The sequence below is a fragment of the Chelmon rostratus genome, chromosome 14 (genome assembly GCF_017976325.1).
Source record: "Chelmon rostratus isolate fCheRos1 chromosome 14, fCheRos1.pri, whole genome shotgun sequence".
NCBI lineage: Eukaryota > Metazoa > Chordata > Actinopteri > Chaetodontiformes > Chaetodontidae > Chelmon > Chelmon rostratus.
Genome location: NC_055671.1, coordinates 3,940,691 through 3,959,881, shown reverse-complemented (window position 1 = coordinate 3,959,881; position 19,191 = coordinate 3,940,691). Strand labels below are relative to the sequence as shown.

Below are 19,191 nucleotides of genomic sequence, written 5' to 3'. Positions count from 1 at the left end.
TACAATGACATCACACTGTGAAAGTGGTCATTCTGTATCATCTGTACTTTTGCTTTTACTGTAAGTGCATTTTCCTGATAAAATAATGCTATCACATTGAATGCAGAACTTTAACTTGTACTGGAGTATTTATATATTATAGTATTTCTACTTCTTTCACCACTAATTACATAATACTGTAAGTGACCAACTGTTGCTCTTTAAACAGAAGTTCTTTAATATGGTTACATGGAGTCTGCTTTGCTGCTTAACGTGTTTTTCTTTATGGCAGGCAGAGTTTAAATTGGAGGAACAGGGTCGTCAATAAGTGTGACATACTGACTGAAACTCGCTGAAACTGTAGCCTGACTGATTTCTCTGTAACTGTGTCTCTTGTATAACTGGCTTTGCAGGACATGAAAACAGCATGTTGTAAAAGAATGTCCTGCAGCTCTCTCTCTAAAGATACTGTAGATACATGACAGAGGGAGGGGGAAAGGTGTCACGTAGGTCTCACATAACAATGCTGTCGTTGCGTTGGGTATGGAGGAGCCTTCCATCACAGCTGCTGCCTGTTGCTGTCCTTTCCCTCCTTTTCATCTGCTCTCCTTTTCCATCCTGAGTCGCTGAGACGAGAGACGCCTCTTTGTTTTAAATCAGAGAAAGAGTTAATAATGCAACATGCCTCATGTTTTTTTGATTTTATGCCAGAAATAATTAATATATTTGATCTAATGAACAAATAGATGAAGCACTGAGTTGTCTCAGACGTAACTGGAACAGTTATTGGCATAATCCTCAGGGAAGAGAGACAGGATGAAGGTAAAGGTGACCTCATCCAAAGCCTCTTTGACAGAGGGCAACTTGTGCATTTATCTTCTTCACTCTATCTCTTACACACACACACACACACACACACACACACACACACACACACACACATGCACCACTTGTCAGTTGCTGCTGGTTTAATCTTGTTGACCAGGAACAGGTGAGGCTGGACAGCTGTGTTGTGCACAAACACTCTCTTTACTGGTGCCATATAAAGCAGCCTCAGTAGTGTAGTACATACTGCAGGCAGGCCGAGAGGTGACAGATTTTCCTTACATGCAGTTGATCCATTCACAGGAATCTCTGAGTCTCTCTCTCTCTCTCTCTTTCACTAAGTGGATTTCTTCCATGCAGTGAATGCAGACTACCCATATGGAGCAGCGGGTAAAGCCAGATTACACTTTGTGGGAGAGGGGCTCCTGCACCACCAGAGTTCACAGTATGAACTCACATGAACATCAAAGACGAACGTTATAGTACAAACGCTACACAGCAGCTATGTTATCCTCTTGTGCAATCAGCTGAACACTAGTATGTAGCACTATGGTGTTTTGTTTTGTATGATTAATCAGATGGTCAACAGTTAAAAAAAGATTATTTTAACTCATTTGAACTACGTTTAAAACAAGCAACAAAGCGCAAACTGCCCATCATTGTCTAAGGAGGAAATATCATCAGAGTTTGGTTTAAAGATGATACTGTTATGCCACTATTGCTGAAACAGTTTGTTCTTCTGAATTACAAGCTTACAATTTTTTTTTTATTACAATTCAGCTTTGTGTACATGAGTGTATATGTGTGTGTGTGTGTGTGTGTGTGTGTGTGTGTGTGTGTGTGGGAAATGACACAGAAACAATTCAAAATGACAAATGTGACAAAGTATCACATGCATTTTCTAAAAATAAAATATTGTGTCTATTTGCCCACTCAGCAGTCAAAGGAATGTGTTGGGAGGGGAGTGCCCATGACCTGCCTTTAACACAGTCATTTACATGTGAGAGGGCGGAGGCTTGCCCCAGTGGCAACACAGCCTAATAAGCTCAGTAACAATAAACCTTAGTCGGCTTTAACCATTGATTAGCCCACAGCTGACACAACAAAAACAAATCCCACAATGGCAATTAATGCATGCTCTGAAGGCGTGGCCTTTTTGTCTGGAAAGTATTGCATTGTGGGGTCATATCTCATTCTCTCAGATGAGGGGGCAATTGAATGGAACTAATCTGTGGTGGCGAATGATGAGATTAAACAATAGCTTGGGGTCAAGCATCTGAAACAAGGATGAGCACATACAATGAATTATGACTGATGATCTCTGACAAAGTGACTCTGGTGGCAGAAGAGGCCTCCGAATTACATCCATTGCAGGCCATATGCAGGGGATCACAGGGACCGCTGTTGCTGACCCTCCCCCACTATCTACTTCCTGTTTTTCATGCTTGTCTGCTCGCTTCTGCCTATACAATACCAGCTGTGTCTGGAGACATTCCAGCTTGTACTATACTGCTGCCCTAATACAACCATGACTGTTGACCAGAAGAGCCAACAGACAGACCATCGGAAAGACAGATCACATTACAGCTCCTCGGCTGCATCATACGAGATCTGCTAATCAAGACGCTGTTCCACTGAAGGCCTTTTGAAAGCTTTAGCTATCAATTAGTTCTCCAGCTTCAGTAGGCTTTTTTTTCATACTGTTCTACTTTATATACTTGTTGGCTAGTTTATCAGAAAAAAAGAAGTTGGTTGGTTGTTCTCTAACATTTGACAAGTTCATTGCTATCAATTAAACTACCCAAAAATATGTAAAGTAGTTAGAATAAATCAGAACTACTACAAGACAACAATAATAATAATGAGCATCCAGTAATATAATTACATTGACAGGGCCCATTTTGCATGGGAAAGACTTTTGACATTAAGTTCATTTTGTTGCAAAAAAGTAAAGTAAAGTAAAATTAGAATTTTTATAGTGTTTTTATGCTGTGGAATCACCGCTTTTCTTTGTGTAAATAATCTAAATCCTTTTCCAGCACTGCATACATTATGTGTATACTGTATTGTACATTTTAGTTAATTGGTCTTCATGCACACAGGCTACACTTAGACAGAATCTAGGCAGCTAAATGACCTATGACCTAAGAAAAAGTAATGCTTTCAGTTGGAGGTGGTATTAATCTTATAACTGTACATTTATAAAATGTGTTTTGTAATTGGATCAATTCAAATTTACATCTATCATTTTAATTTGGCTTTTTTTTAATAGAAAACTCACCGCACCATATAACCTATTAGTGTCTAAAAGCCATCACATGACAGATTATTGACAGGGCTCATGAGTTAACAATCGGATTTAATCAAATAAAAATGAATCAATTTCTATAAGTTATGCATTTCTGCATGAATCAAGCGTTGCAGTTTGTATTAATAGAACATGATCCTACAGTGACCTCTGGTGGTTAAGTTGGAAAACATCACCCAGTCAGTAACAGCTTTTTAAGATTTTTTTTTTTTTCAGCTCAACTTGGAAAGTGGGTCAGACCTACAGCTATATTCTTCACACAGAACAACAGCCTATGTTCCACTAAACAGCTCAGATGACCTTGGTGGTGATAAACTTGTTGCAGCCATCCCACTGACACTCACAAGCATTTATCACAGGTCCACAGGCCATCCCCAGTACGAGTGTGAACAAACCTCCACCTTCATTCATCAGCCTGCTGCAGGACCACAGGATGACCTGGATACCTGCATTTCTAGTGCCTGAAGAAGATACAGTGTGGTCTGCAATGATGTACAAGTAGATGAGATTTTTTCTTAAAAGCCCCCTTTCCCCGAAATAAAATTATTAACAGTAGATCGACTATCTGGTCCTTCTATAGCAGATAAATACTAATATATTAAAAATACTTGAAAATAGTTTCAAGTAAGGGATAATTTTTTCTGTCACAAAACTTTCTCCAGTTCTGTAAAGTGAGTACAAAAAGGTGGGGAAGAGGATTTCACTGTGAGGACTAAAACATTTCTGTAATGGGACTGTAATCATCCGATAACTAAATAATAATCACATTCTATATTCTTTCCGGATGCGCGAGAGACCAGGATGCATGGAGAAACACAAGTTTACTATGATAGTTTTGTACTAAAGGTTACCTCCTCTCTCTCTTCTCTCCACAGGGAGGTCAAAGGTCGGTTCACTGTCAGGTCTTCCCACTCATTACAGTGATTATTCCTAGTTAACCTTCATCAACTTGTTTGCCCTGACACTATAAATAAACCTGATTTGAGTGTGGGTAGGTTATAGGCCAGGAGCTTATCTACGTTTTCTGTGGTGTGAAGAAGCTTAAGTCAGTGTCAGTACACCTCCATGAACGTGACTGATATGGATTTGCCAGCTGTAAAACACCAAAGAAGACAAGATCCTCTACAACAAATAAACACCTTGCAAGCAAAATTTTCCTCAAGCGTGAGCAGTGAAATGTCAGTGGTATCAAATTTAAAAATGCTGTTTAAAGTACTCTGTGATGATAAGTTCAGCTGTGGGTGAGGATTTTTCATGCTTTCAGGTCAGTTGAAGGATTGTATTTTACTTATTGTAGGCTCCTCTACAAGTTGAGTGAATTTTCTAACAGTGACGAAGTGACTGTCATGAAGCTAAAACAAGGCTTTTATTTAGAGTTCCTCAAAAGTTGGGGCATTACAAGTATTATAAGCAACATCAAAGTCCTCATTATGCAGAAAATGGCTTTGTGAATGTTTTCCTAGTGATTATTATATATCATATGGTTAAATTTTTGTGATTAGATATCTTGAAATGGAAAGCCTTCAGTGGCTGGGTTGGGCTGTTTCCAGGTGATGCAGGACGAAGGACAAAAGAGAGCAGTCAGGGGAAGGGAGGAGAGCTCGTGGTATTTGTTAATGATAGAGTAACTCTGGGCTCATCATGATTAAAGAACTCTCTCTGAACTATTAGCCATTACCGTGAGGCAGTGCTATTTACTGAGGGAATTATCACGTTATCATGACAGTGGTGTATGTTATCTCCTCTGCAACACTGACCGAACCTGCAACGTCTTCCACAAACAGGCTGCAGACACAAAACCTGCATGCCCTCCTCCTTCTTTCTGGTGACTTTAATCATGTCTCTCTGTCCTCCACTTTGCCCACATTCAGTCAATATATTACATGCTACACCTGAGACAATAAAATACTGGATTCATTTTATGCACAACACAACGGAGACCTCTCCCTCTCCTGGGAAGATCTGATCAGTACCTAGTGGACCTCCTGCCTGCATACAAACCTTCTGCACAGGCCGCCAGCTGTCACTCAACGCTGGTCCAACAAGGCTGGTGAGGCTTTGAAGGACTGTTTTAATACAACTGCATGGGAAGAACTTTGTGATGCTCATTCGAAGATTTGATCAGTCATCTGCACCTCCCTTTGTCCAGCCCTCACTGCTGCAACTCCTCAAATCATCTGCAGCCTCGGTGCACTGCCCCACTCCCACCTACCACCCCCTTCCTACAACATTCAGCTCACAGCACTGTATAGGAAATGCAGTGGCTGTGCATCCACTGCATCTCCTGTACAGTGCCCTACCTCCCACTCCCAACCTCCAGCACACAACCCCCCTGCCCTGATCTGTCCTTCATAGCAAACTAGCCAACAAAGAAACTCAGCAGGATTAAGGCGAGAAAGGCTGTGGGTCCGTGTTGCATCAGCTCAAGTCCTGTGCAGACCACAAGTGTGGGACAGTTAAACACATTTTCAACCAGAGCCTGAAGCTGGGTGCCACATCTGTGAAAAACATCCTGCGTGCAACCAATGCTGAAGAGTCCACACCCCAAGGACCTCAACAGCTGCAGGTGACCCATGACAGTTTGCCTCTCAATCTGGCATTGAGGTGGTTGGCGGTGTCACCTCCTACATCCATCCCTCTCTTACCTGCAAAAGGCTGGAAGCACTGTGAGAGTCACATGTTTTCATTTTAGCCTTCGACACCTTACAGCCCACATTTCTGAGGGACAGGTTGGAGTGCACAGGGGTGGACCACCACCTCATGGCATTGATCTTGGACTACGCCACCAACCGACCACAGTATTGAGGACACAGGACTGTGATTCCGACATGGTCGTCTGCAGCAGGGACAGTCCTGGCTCCCTTCCTCACCCGCTACACTGCGAACTTAGCGCACAAATCAGCTAACTGCCACCTGCAAAAGTTCTCAGATGACCCTGCAATCGTCTGCCTCATCACAGGTGGGAATGACTGGGTGTACAGAGAACTGACCCAGGAACTGTGGATTGGTGTCAGTGGAACCACCTCTTGTTCCTGCAGCAGTGAACATCCAGGGAACAGACACTGAGATGGTGGATACTTACAATTACCTGTTCACCTGAATAATAACCTGGACTGGGCTGACAATACAAATGCACTACGTAAGAAACGTGTGGATTTGGTGAGCAGGGGACTCTCCTCAAAGGTCAAAGGCCTTCTTGACTCTGTGGTGGCACCACCCGTATTCTATGGAGAGGTCTGCTATGGCAGCAGCATCTCGACTGCTGACAGGAAGAGAAGAGAAAGCCAGCTCTGTACTGCGACTCCCCCTCGACTCAGTAGAGGTGACGGGTGAAAGGAGGAGGAATGGCTAAGCTATCGTCCATGATGGAGAACATGTCAGGACACTCTGACAGCGCTAAGCAGGTCCTTCACTCAGTTTTTAATAACTAGAGCGATTTCCAACAGTCTCTACTGACTGTGAAAGGTATCACAGGACATTAAAGCCCCTGAACACGTCCGACCCTGAAACCCCACAAAAAAATCTTAAAGGGTCTCTCTGCAATTTTCAGGTAAACAAACAAAAGTTGTGTTCAGTTTATATTCAGTGTTTCTTAGTAAAATACATTTTGTTTGTTGAGGTTTAACACACATTTTAAAAGAAATATTTAAAATCCTGCATTGTTTACATCCATTTTGCAGTGAAGTCTTCTTCTACACTGCCTCAACGTGCACATTACTACGCTTTCTGTGTGTGCATAGCTGCCACTCAGTGTTGACCAGAGGAACTGCATGAAGCAACGTCAGCTGTTTGCTCACACATACAAACAAACCTATAAAGACATCGCTCCATAGCGCTACCACTAAGCGGTTACCTTTAAATGTTAAGACTAAATAAGCAGCAATAAAAGTAAAAAAAAGCAAAAACAAAACAATATTTACTGAGAGTTTAACACTTAAAAACTATGTTGCTGTGGTTTGATCAGACAACCCACCAACTGTCATCAGATTCTGATTCAAATATGGTTCAGCTCTGATTGGTGCAGAGATCTGGACGACCTCACCCCTTTTCTAACTCCACCTCATTAACTTCACACCAGTGAGATAAGCACAGAGGAAAGACAAATAGATACACGAGTATTTCACCAAGAGCAATAGTCAGACTTAAGATGACTGACTCACCAACATGTAATTATTCTTGTGATAAGACACAACAGCCTCACCTGTCTATCCTGCCAGCAGCCTCACGCCTACAGCTGAGCGGCTGTTTGGGACGTTATTACTGACTGACTGACTGTACTCTGAGGCGATAAGGGCTGGGTTTCAATGGCCAGACTTGAACCTTGCTCCCTGTGAGAGTTTCACAGCCTCAGGTGGAGCCCAGCTACTCACCTGCTGTTTCAGGAAATGAAGCTCTGGTCCATTCCACACACTGCAGCAGGAGCTCTCACACAGTAAGTTTGTTTCGCTGGAGATGTTGTTAATTCTGAAGAATATTTAGTTATGAAGGCAGAGATTTGATCTATTGAGATTTATAAGAGTCACAGGTTTCCATATTAACGCTAGCCCAGTAAGGAAAAGCTATAAAAGCGAGGAGACGACGTGTGCCACATTAAAACGGTTTGGTTTTGAGGAAGTAACAAAAGTAGAATATAAAATATAGGCTTTCCTAATTTATTTGATATATTCAGTTTTTGTGAATGAACAATGGAATCCTACAAACCTCTGATCAGCTACATCCCCTGTGTTAGTGGACAGAAATATGAAAAATACATTTAAATACTTTTCGCTTAAACATGGTTTCCAAAAATCTTCTTCAATTCATATCTTTTAGTATCTAGAAAAGGAAACAACCCTCTCTCCCAGCGAGCTTCTGACTGAGGACGTCGTCAGGGTTTTTGTTGATGCCCTGTCTGCTGCTGACAGAAACATTTGGTCCAATGTCATTATTTTATGGTTTGACTTCATACTAGAACTCGAATTTCCTTTGTGATGATTTTGCAGGTACAAGAATAGATGTCAAAGTCTTCTACTGTCATTAACCACCAACATGACATGACTACTGATTGTTCTCCACCAGCTTTCCTTCGAACCAAGATACATGCATACAAATGCTATTTTCGCTTTACGGAACAAATGCATTGCGATCCTTCTCTGAATGTTTCAGAGGACAATGCATTTGCTGCAGAAACTCACAGCTGTCTCTCTCTTTTTCAGGATAACAACACAAGCATGACTGTTTCCTGGAAATCATGGCTTAACCTCTTCTGCATCTGTGTATCACTGTGTGCATCTGGAGGTCAGCATTCATTTTTCAGATAAATCTGTATAAACCTGCTGAACTGGACACAATTTAAGAAAATAAAAACAACAGTAATATTTTTCTGGGTTGCTGCAGTTTGCTGTCCAAGTACTTACGGGTCTGTAGTTTATAGTAATAAAATGTACATGTTTAATTCAACATTTGCAGAGCCTTAACAATTTCAAAGAGCTGTGAGGTAAATGGTGTGATAGGTGAGGACTAGATTAAACTTTAATGATCCACATGGGGAAATTAAAATGCTTAAATCTCCTATATCCATTACTGATGTAAGTCAATCAACTGAACCAACAAATGTGAGTACAGTAAGCAATGCAGCAAGCAGTTTTAGACGCCTGCTGAAACCGTTTTTGTCTGTCCCACTTTGTTGTCAACTAATACTGATGTTAATATTTTTTTAAATAACTTTGCAAATCAGGTCAGGAGAGCACCTGAAAGAGCCACAAACTCAACCTCAACTGTAATGCTCGACGTGCGAAGGATCTGTCCAGAATCACGATGTGTTTGAGTTTCAGTCTTGTCAAAAACCAACAAAACAAAACCAATGCCCTTTGTGATATTTATGTACTGAGCAAACTCAAACATGTCTGAGCACTGATTTGAACAAAGAGCTTAAAGTGTTTCCATAACATGCACGCCTTTTTACTTTCAACTCACATTGCATTCCATTGCATTACCAATGTTGTTGCTTCCAGGTATGTGCTGCCTTTCAAAAGAACATCTGAAATTTTATTTGGGCTGCTTGAAAAATTACTTTCACTATCAATGATTTATATATATATATATATATATATATATATATATATATATATATATATATATATATATAATGTCAGAATGTCAAAGTGACGAACAGTAAGCAAGAAAAGAATCAAGCAATTAGTCCAGCAATTCAATAAACTTTACTCATTCCTTCTCTCAACTCCATCTATTACAAAAAATAAAAGGGGGAACTGCATTGCTGCACCACTCAAACTGAGCATGAACAGTCTCTGTGCACATTCATTGTATTAAGGTAACAATCAGTATGTACAATTCCTACATTATTCTGTCATCGCTACACAAATGACAGCCGCTCTCATATGAAGAGAGCTGTGCCATCATAAGATCCACTGTTTTCTTCTAAATTCTTCAGTCATAAACTCTACCTCGTCTCTCATTCCTGCCTGACATGTTGTCTCTTTCACATCCAGTGGTGTCCCAGCAGTTCCACCTGCAGCCGCAGCAGTTAACAGTGCTGCAAGGCTCCGAAGTGAGATTCAACGCCACGGTGGAGGGAGCCTGGCAGCTCATGACCTGGACCGTCGGAGGCCTTCTGGTCCTCACTGTCTCTTCCAACAATACCGTGACCGCACCCACAGGCCAGTTTACTGCCAGATACTGCTCCGCTGGTGACCCCAGCTGCGTGGAGTTCACCATCCACAACGCCACCCGCAGGCAGTCCGGCTCGGTCATCTGCGCTGTGCTGGGGCCTTACGGATCAAGGACGGCACAGCTTAGTGTACAAGGTAAGGTCATTAACCTCTGCCAGGCTAGTTATATATGTTTAATGACTTTAACATATATAAAGTTGCCTGTGGGGTCTCAGTGATGTTGCCCTATCACACAGCATCCAATTTATAGTGCTCGTTTTAAAAATGAGGTGTAGTACCTGGGATGTACTCTGGGGGGCAGCAGTGTGTTTGTCTTGTCCGGAGCCTCTGGCACTAACGTCTAATGACAAAAATACCTGATGAATGACCAAAGACCAAAAAAGCCTTAAAGCCAGAATAAAAAGGGAAGAGATTTAGTACAACCTTCACACCAACCTTAGTAGATGACAGTATTTTAGATGTGCTTGGACATATTCACATATTTACACACATACACACTTCTTTGGCCTTTATCCACTGCTGGTAGCATGATACTAGACGGCCAGTGGAGGGCTCATTATATCCACATCACCTTCAAAGGGGAGGTGTGTTCCATGGAAAAACTATATTTCAGTCAGTTCACAGTGATTTTCATCCATACTGAAACAAGATGTGGACATATGCAGGAAACACTACTTGATGAGAGTGTCTTTATGTGCGGGTGTGTGGAAAAACTTCCAGCTCAGGAGCATAACGACCTTTTGTTTGTTACTGTTGCATCTATAAAGAGGGAAGTTGTCCTGCCTAATAAAACTGGCCTGTATCACAGAGCTGGATTCAAACGAATATACAGGTAAACAAAAGACCACTTCCACTTTGACATAAGAAAAACTTGTTTTTTCATTATTATAAAGTTGGAAGTATGAGTATACTTCACTTGCGGGGCTGTCATATAGACCAGTTTATACATAAAGTTATCTTGCTAACATGGTCCACTTATTCTACAGTGTATCACAGTGTCTATATCTGTATGTACACCAAAACGACACTCTTCTGTAATGAGTCAGGTGTATTTAAGACTAAGACTCTGCGGTCATGCCAGCAGCTCTGTGAGGTTGTTCTTAGGTAAAACTGTGCTTTGAGCTAAATGCTAATGTCAGGAAGCTAACATGGTCACAGTAACAATGCTAACATGCTGATGTTTCGCAGATATGCTTACCATGTTGACTATCTCTGTTTAGCCTATTAGCATGCTAACATTTGCTCATTAGCACTGAACACAAAGTCATCTGAGGCTGATGGGAATGTTGTTAGTATTGCAGCTATAACCATGAACACTTATTTGACAAATAAAAAAAAAAAGAAAAGACCTGAGGATGGCACTTGATGAAAAGTCACAGGATCACAAGAAAACCTGAATGTCTCGGCTAAATTTCAAGGCAATTCATTCAGTAGCTGCTGAGACATTTCACCAAAACCACATGTCAACCTGCTGGTGGTGTTAGAGGAAAAGTCAGGGAATCACCGGAGTCAGTAGGATTGATCTGCTTTTATCATGGGCTTATTCAGCAGTTGTATGGCTACCCGGTTACATATACTGTCCAGTTATATTCATGCAGGTGCAACGGTAGCAACCATGTGGTTCATTGATGAGCTACTCATAGTTTTTGGACAATACTGGATGCACACATAATACGTCAGCAGGATCGTTTCATTGTGGTTGGTTATCTGAGATGGGATGGGATTTGTGGGTGATAAGACAGACATATATGATTTCTTCAGACATCCTTTAAACTGCCAGTCTGGCTAAGCTGCCTCAACTGCCTAAGATATTTTTTGTTTTAACTTCTAACTTTCTAAATTATTTGAAATTATTTGACATTTACTATAGTTTCCCAGTGCTATCACGGAGCACTGAGGCCAAGAACCTAATGGGGACACTACATGTTCTCATCAATCAGCGACTAAGCTGACCACTGGGTCAGAATCCTAAAATCCTGCTGCATTCCTGACCTAACCTCTCCTCTGTCTCTGTCTTTATTTCTCAGAGAGTGGTACCGTCAGCATCTTGGGAGGCAACGTGACAGTGGTGCAGGGCCAGCAGGTGGAGTTCCAGTGTGTAACGTTTGCTTGGTGCCCCGATTCTACTCTCACCTGGACCCTCAATGGTGAAGCTGTAAACAGCAGCCTGTACAACACCACCAGCAGAGGTGATGGGGATTGCTCAAACTCCACCAGTGTCCTGAATGTCCACGCAGTCAGCACCACCAGGGTGGAGTGTTTGGCGACTATGTCGACACTAACGAGCCCTGAATCCAGCTCTGTCTTCTTGGTGGTTGGTAAGAAGAGGTTACACAGACACAGTGGTGCTGAGAGCTGAATGCAGAGTGTGTGCGCAGATAGCATGGACAACTTAGAAGCTGAGAGTCCAGCAACAATCTACATTTTAAGAAGGAAACAGGAAGCCATTTTTGATGTGTACGAAAAATCTGTTTTATTTGGACACAGTCTGGAAGGGAAACATACTGTATGTTAATGATAAGGGGTTATGGTGGATGAGAGAAAGCTTTGGATATGCAGAAGCATCATCTTCTGCGACCATAAGGTGCAAGCCACAGTATGGCCAATGTGAGATATGTCAGACTAAATTTGTTTTCCTCTCTCATTAATATCCTCTATTCAGGCTGTAATGATGGTCCATTGATCCTCCAGTCACAAATTTCACATTTAAACCAAATGTATTGGAGACTATAGAACACAGGCTTTGCAGTGTTTTCAGTGTTTTCTGTGTACTTGCAGTTTTCATAACTTTAAAATGAATATTGTGCTTCTTTTCTCATTTATTTGTATTCAATATCTTTAATTTGACAGTTTAATTTTACAGTAACGAGCTCTTAAGTCTTTGACTCCCCCACTCTTTAATCCTGGTCTTTCCTCTTGCAACAGTTCCCAAGCCTCCTGACTGGACTGTGCTGATATCTGTGGTCGTGTCCTTCGGAGGTGCTGCTCTGCTGGTTTTGCTCATCACTGGAATCGTCTTCTGCTACAAACGCCGGAAAGAAAAAAGTAAGGCCCTCATTATATTGATAATTATGTAATATATAGAATGTATATGCAGCACAACTTATTTCATGACACTGTGAGTCCATAATCATTGTTAGAGTAAGACCTTTGTGTCAGGGCAGGATTTCAAACTCATGACAGGAAGCAGAGATGTTGAGTTCACTGTTCTTTCTTTAACATGATGTGCAGTACTTCTGTAAAGTGAAAGAGCTGGAGAACAGAGTGTGAGAGCTGCTTGAGTCACAGCTGCTGACATAGAGCCCTCAGTGAATACTTACATTACATTATTTGTCATTTCACAATCCCGTCCAGAACCCAGCTACCAAAATGAGATGAGGTAAGAAATGAACATTTTATTACTACTTCACCTTCTTCCTCTACAACAGCACGTGCTTCCACGTGTTTCTACACGCAGTAGAATTCTCTGTCGTCCTTCATGTTTGTGTGTAGCCGGAGAGTGAGGACGCAGAGCGAGATAAGTGGTGTCAATGCAGCCGGAAAAAAGGAGGGTCAAGAGAACGCAGGATATGTGCCGGACGGTAAAACAAGTAAGGCTGATAAGAGCATGTGCACAAGCACGCGCAAGCTTTACATGAAATCTTTGTCAAACTGGCGCTCTATCACCATATTCTACCATGCTATGCCTATTATCTACTATCTGCTGAAGTCCAAACTCCTCTCTCCCATCTCTCCTCTTCGTTCACAGGTGCCGCTCCCAGTGAAGTCACTGACAGTGGCTTTTTCCAGGCAAACGGCTCCCATATTTTTCAGGTAGGCCTGAGAATGAAGAGGCACATGTGACGCACATATTGTTTTTGGCAGGTGAAACATTGGTGGGGAAGAAGCAAAGAGCAAAGATCTGTCATAACGGTCTTCAGAAGGGGGGAGCGTTATGTATGTTTTTTATTTTGCTGAGGTGAGAGTAGTCTAATTTAGGGAAAACAGGAATCAAATATTTGCAAATGATCGTGCTAGTGTGAGCAATGGATCCCATCACACGAAATGTTATGAGTACCAAAAGCTGTTTCCTCTGTCACTGTCACCTGCATCATAACAACAGTTACAGTCGCCTAATTAAAGTCCAGCCTTTTGCTGTGTTTGCCATGAATCTTGAGATTGCTAATTACATTTAGAATTTGAGCATCGATGGCTATTGTGGAAATGCTTATTCCATGAATATGTTAAGGTCTGAAATAGATTACACCATCTTCACAATTTTTTTGCTTCGTCTTTTTAGCTATTAGTGGTGGAACGAGCCGCACTAGCAGCTCTGAGGCTGTAGCTGGCACAGCAGTGCTTGAGCTAAATGAGCTAAATGTTGGCATGCCACCATTCTCACAATGACGATGCTAACATGCGGATATTTAGTGTAATGGTCTCTATATTCGCTATCTTAGTTTAGCATGCTAACATTTACTAGTCTGCACTACTTTGTCATTAGCTTTACAGGTGTTTGGTCATAAACCAAAGCATTGAACATTCATTATTTCATGATGATAGCACTAGATGAAAACTCAGGAGGTAACCAAAGCTTTTACAGTTCATTCTGAGGGGGACATGAATGTGTTTGCCAAATTTCATTATAGTTATTGAGATATCAGAACCACAGATGGGAACCTCATGGTGGTGGGTTAAGTAGTAGATCTCCAAAGTCATGAGGATTCATCGTCTAGGAAACGCACACGTCTGCACCAAACTGTGTGCCAATCCACTTTGTAGATGTTTCACAGGAAAAGTGAACAACACAGACATACCAAACATGTCAGCCATTTACCATGCACAGTTACGGAGATCCTATAATGCTTTGCCTGCACTGTCCCACACTGCACCCGAACTGACGTCCATTTGAAGAAAAAACTGACACACAGTTGGCACACAGCGTTCATCTTTGCAAAGTCAAACAAGCAAGGCTAAATCCAAAAGATAGCAGTCCTCTGAGCTCATGCTGTACGCTCCTGTGTGCCTGAGACATGAGAGCTGGAGATTTATGTAGATCACTTTTAATGGCTCTTACAAATGAAAGCCATGTGAATTTATTACCCTTCGTCATAAAGATGCTAATCATTTTACATGTCATGTATCAGGCTCAGTACATGTGGATAATTCATTGCTTGCTCATACAACTAATGAATGCAGTGGCTCTTAAAACAAACATATTTCTCAAGTCCACAATTACAGCCATCATTCCAAGATGATTGCCTCATCAGTGGAGCAATATAGTTGGATGATTTATGTATTATATAAACTGTGTTTTGAAACAGCAAGGCCGGTTAAATATCGTCTATATTGTTTTATCTACAAACCTCAGCTATCTTTAGTAAACAGATTAGATTATTTTTATCGTCAAATTTGTTCTGCTTTTAATTTTCAGATGCCTGATTTTGTGAACAGTAGCCAGGCAGAAAATACCTCCACGAGTCCCTTCAACACAGTGGATGACCTGGGCTTCAGGAAACACAGACATGTCACCATTGTATAAGGACAAGAGGAAGAAGTCTGCAAATGCTGATGAGTTTTGGAAGAAACTTGCACACTCACAGCACCTTGAAGCATTACTGTGGTTTCTAATTGGAGAAATGTGAGAAGAGGGACTGAATCTGCCTAAAGACTGATGTGTAGCAGTAACGTCGAAGCTGTATATACGTATATATGTATATATATACTGACAATACATTTAGATTGCAAAGCAACTGTGTGTTACTTGTGAATGTGAAAGTGCTATAGTAAAGACTTGCTGTGTTTGCAGTAGCAGCATCATGACAGAGCAAGTGAGCAAAATTTTAAACTTAATGATATACAACTGGAGCATCGATTGAGTCTGTACAAACTCCTCTGCTTGTTCTTTTATGGTACATTAACAGGACAGAGGCTATATTTTTATTGAATGGCTTTTGGAAAGAATATTTCTCTATTTATCTTTTTATTGAGGCACTCTGTAATTCAAATTGAACATTGCATTCAGTCATAGAATTTAATCTTTTTTACATCTAATACTTAGATGAATGTTCTCTGATCAGTGGTCTACTTAATGGACGTGGTGAAATAATGAATTAACCAATAAACCCTTTCACATATACACAAGTAAACATGCCAGTGTTTCAAGTAGTCCCCATGAAGAACCCTAACCCTTAGTCCAACCCATGAAGAACATTTCACATGTAGAAAATAAAGGGGAAAAAAATTATTCAGAAATAGATTCTTCTGCCTACACACACATGTGTTGAAAATCAAGGCCATTTCCTTTTTACACATTTATTTCACCCATGATGTGCTGAAATGGAAATATCCTGTGTGCTGTTTCCTTGACATCATGCTGCACTGGACACATTTTGACCTAAGACTGTCGCTAAATATCTTGTCAGCTAAGGAGCAAGTATGTTCTTTCTCACAGGATGTAGTTATACTTTCTGGGGAAATGGACATGATGAATATTGCAGTGAGAAAAATGGTAAACTGAAATCCAATTCTCCACATTACTTTGCTTTACTTACATTTCAAACAAGACCTTTGTGACCCTAATTATGTAAAGGTAGTGTTCAGACCCAACTGTTCCTCCTTCTCCCCGTCTCAGATTCTTGGCCGTCTTCTTGCTTCATACACACCTTTAATAACCAGAAATGACTCAGCCTCCACTGACAGTGGCTCTCCATCACCACTCCTTTCTTCCTTGCTAAGTCACAGCTACAATCACACAGATCTCCAGACTCTAGCTCTCTGAGCTTTGAAATTAATTTGTTGTAATCCTGACTGAGCATACATAAAGTTCTGATTCACTGTGTCCTCATTTGTTCACCTATTCCAGCTCTAATGCCACTGTTGTATATATATACTGTATATATACTATGACTTTGAGTTAACAGTTTCTGAAGCACAGAGGCTGTATTGTGTGTATTTTGGAAAATAGTAATATGGGGCTTTGATTTTGATTAATTTACTGTTTATCAGACCACAAATGAGACACAAATTAGCAACAGTAGCTGGCATCCTTTTGTCCAGAGGCCATGAGTAATGCTAACTGATTGGCATGACAGCAACTGAGGGGACTGTCTTCATACGGTTGGAAGCTAACAGGAAAGGAAAGCAGAGGAAAGACGTATCAAATCAGCAGAGTTACAGCTGAGGTTCTGACTTGACTTAAGCTCTGAATAAAAGAGAAAAAAATAGTAGAAGTAGAATAGAATTACTGACAATTTTTTTGATAAAAACACATGCTTTGTACAAAAAAAAAAGCCTTTACAAGAGTTGACTTGAATGTTTGTCTTTTCTAATTTTCCTCTCACATCTTTGATGTGTTTCTTCTGAATTACTGGGTTATTTTATTCAGCTGGAGTCTAAAATATCTAAATCTAAAACACCAGAAAAATCAGAACTAAAACATGTATGCAGCTGGTAACGAACGGTCCCTCAATGACATTACTTCAGTTTAAAGAGTCACAAGCCAGAAAGGTTGAAAATCACTGATGTGGCACGCTGCGAGCATATCTATTATGGAAATGCATTCTGCTCTCCACTCTCTAATGTACCTTGGTAGTTCAGACTCAGTCTGACCACTCAGCAGGGTTTTTGGGCTGCTGAGCCAGCTGAACTCACATGACCTTTACTTTGGCCAGGAAACAAACTAAGCCGGACGTGTTGGCCAAGATGCACCAGCAGAGAGAAACTCGCCCTGGATGAGCTTTAAGATCAGATACAAGCCAGTGATGAAACTTCTTACTGTGGAACGATGAGGTGATAGCATGATGTTCACTGTGCTGTCCTGCAGTATCAGGCCTAGCTAGTTAGGGGTTTAATTTAATTCATGATTGGATTTAATGTGACCTTCTTTCGAACAGCCACTGCAAGTCTGACCGGAGATTCAGAGGATCTTCCTCCGAGTTATAATTTTGTGAATGAATGCTTCAGCCAACGCAAGTTATAGAGGCCTTGAGGCTTATGTTTGACCAGTCAGTGGAATCATGAATTCCCTGAATTCCTGGACACATCCCTGCAGTAGAAAACTATTATCGGCCTGACTCTCTATTCACCCAGGGCTCATCCAGGGACATGAACACATCTTTTCTCAGTGCAAAGTGGGTTCCAGCAGCGGTCCTTGAGTGGATGCTAAAAGGTTCCCGCTGAAATGAAAATCAATTTAATTCACTTTAATTGGACTATTTGTAAGAACAACTTTATAGACGGCTCTTTCTAATGTTTTTCTCATCCTCTCTGATGTTTATCACAAAATGAATGATTGAAATTCTTTGACCCTAACACCGGGACACCAAAGTCGCGGCTGTTTTCAGCTTCATTGGGTCAAAGTGTTGACAAGGAAGACGTGTAAACCAGAAAAGTATACTCATGACCAACGACAGTTGCTGCCTGGTACACAAAGGCAGCTGACGCTACACATTCCTGATTGTTATCAGGCACTCATACCTGCGTGCCAGTTATGTGAAGCCCTGTTTACACAGATACACAGCAACTATAGGATGCATTTGGAGTGTTATTTCTGGCCACTTCGTGAAAGTCCAGTATTCTCCACCTACTCCTGCTGCTAAATGCTCGACTGCAGTGTTCACCAGCTCGTTGATAAGTGTGTTTCTGCTGTTTGGTGCTTAGCAGGTAGTGTGCAGTCAGAAAAATATGAAGAAAAGGTAACAGTGAAGCAAACAGTAAAGTCATGGCCAACGAGCAATATGATGAAACTCTTCATAGAGTTGGAGGGAATTATTTTTTGCAAATTTGCCAGTATCAGCGACCCCTTTCACACACACATAGCTGCTTGATCCGCTGTTGATATAAAAAGATTGATTGTAGCAGCTTAAAAGAATAACACAGCATGGCCTCTCTTGGCAACTTAACATAGCCTGCTACCACAGGCTTGGGTAAGTGGCAGAAAATGGATACAGGGTCTTACCATCACTCAGTGCAGCTCTGCAGACATGTCTGCTGTAAGCATGCTGTCATTCAGTGCTACGTCTCTGTGTCTGGACAAATGATGGGAGTGCCACTGTGTCACTCTGACATGCTGACAGGGCTGAGTGTCTTGTCGGAGGGTGAGCCTCTTCTCTTACAGCCCTCAGTAAATCTAAATCTGATTACCTGCAGTTTATGTCCCCATATTGGAAATCACATTAGTGCCTGTAATGTTCGCTCCACTTTAGTTTCCTTTACAGTTCATGGAATAGATGGCATAGATATGAAAGAAGATCCTCTTCTTTTTTTCCCTTCTAAGAGACCAACATTGTTTGATATTACTGTAGTTGGCTGTTCAGTTTTTGTGTGAGGTGAAAGCAGCAGTAGCGTATTTTAACTCATTGCATTGTAATCATGTTTTGAGCAAAGAAAATTTGTTGTCTTGGCTCTTCTAAATACAGATACGTAAGC

The 19,191-nt window shown here is 41.2% G+C and overlaps 1 protein-coding gene across 1 annotated transcript; it reads left to right on the top strand.

Annotated features, from left to right (window-relative positions):
• The first annotated feature begins 9,089 nt into the window (after positions 1–9,089).
• On the top strand, positions 9,090–15,304 carry igsf5a (immunoglobulin superfamily, member 5a). The gene is made up of 8 exons (XM_041952705.1): positions 9,090–9,105; positions 9,604–9,918; positions 11,811–12,101; positions 12,709–12,828; positions 13,138–13,162; positions 13,276–13,373; positions 13,532–13,596; positions 15,197–15,304. The coding sequence occupies exons 1-8, from the start codon at positions 9,090–9,092 to the stop codon at positions 15,302–15,304; spliced, it is 1,038 nt and encodes a 345-aa protein (XP_041808639.1).
• Positions 15,305–19,191: the final 3,887 nt, after the last annotated feature.

Bases quoted from the DNA above. Each gene is read 5' to 3' on its own strand.
- igsf5a (XM_041952705.1), top strand. The intron at 9,919-11,810 runs GTAAGGTCATTA...TTTATTTCTCAG, and splicing joins GGCACAGCTTAGTGTACAAG to AGAGTGGTACCGTCAGCATC. The intron at 13,163-13,275 runs GTAAGAAATGAA...GTTTGTGTGTAG, and splicing joins AGCTACCAAAATGAGATGAG to CCGGAGAGTGAGGACGCAGA.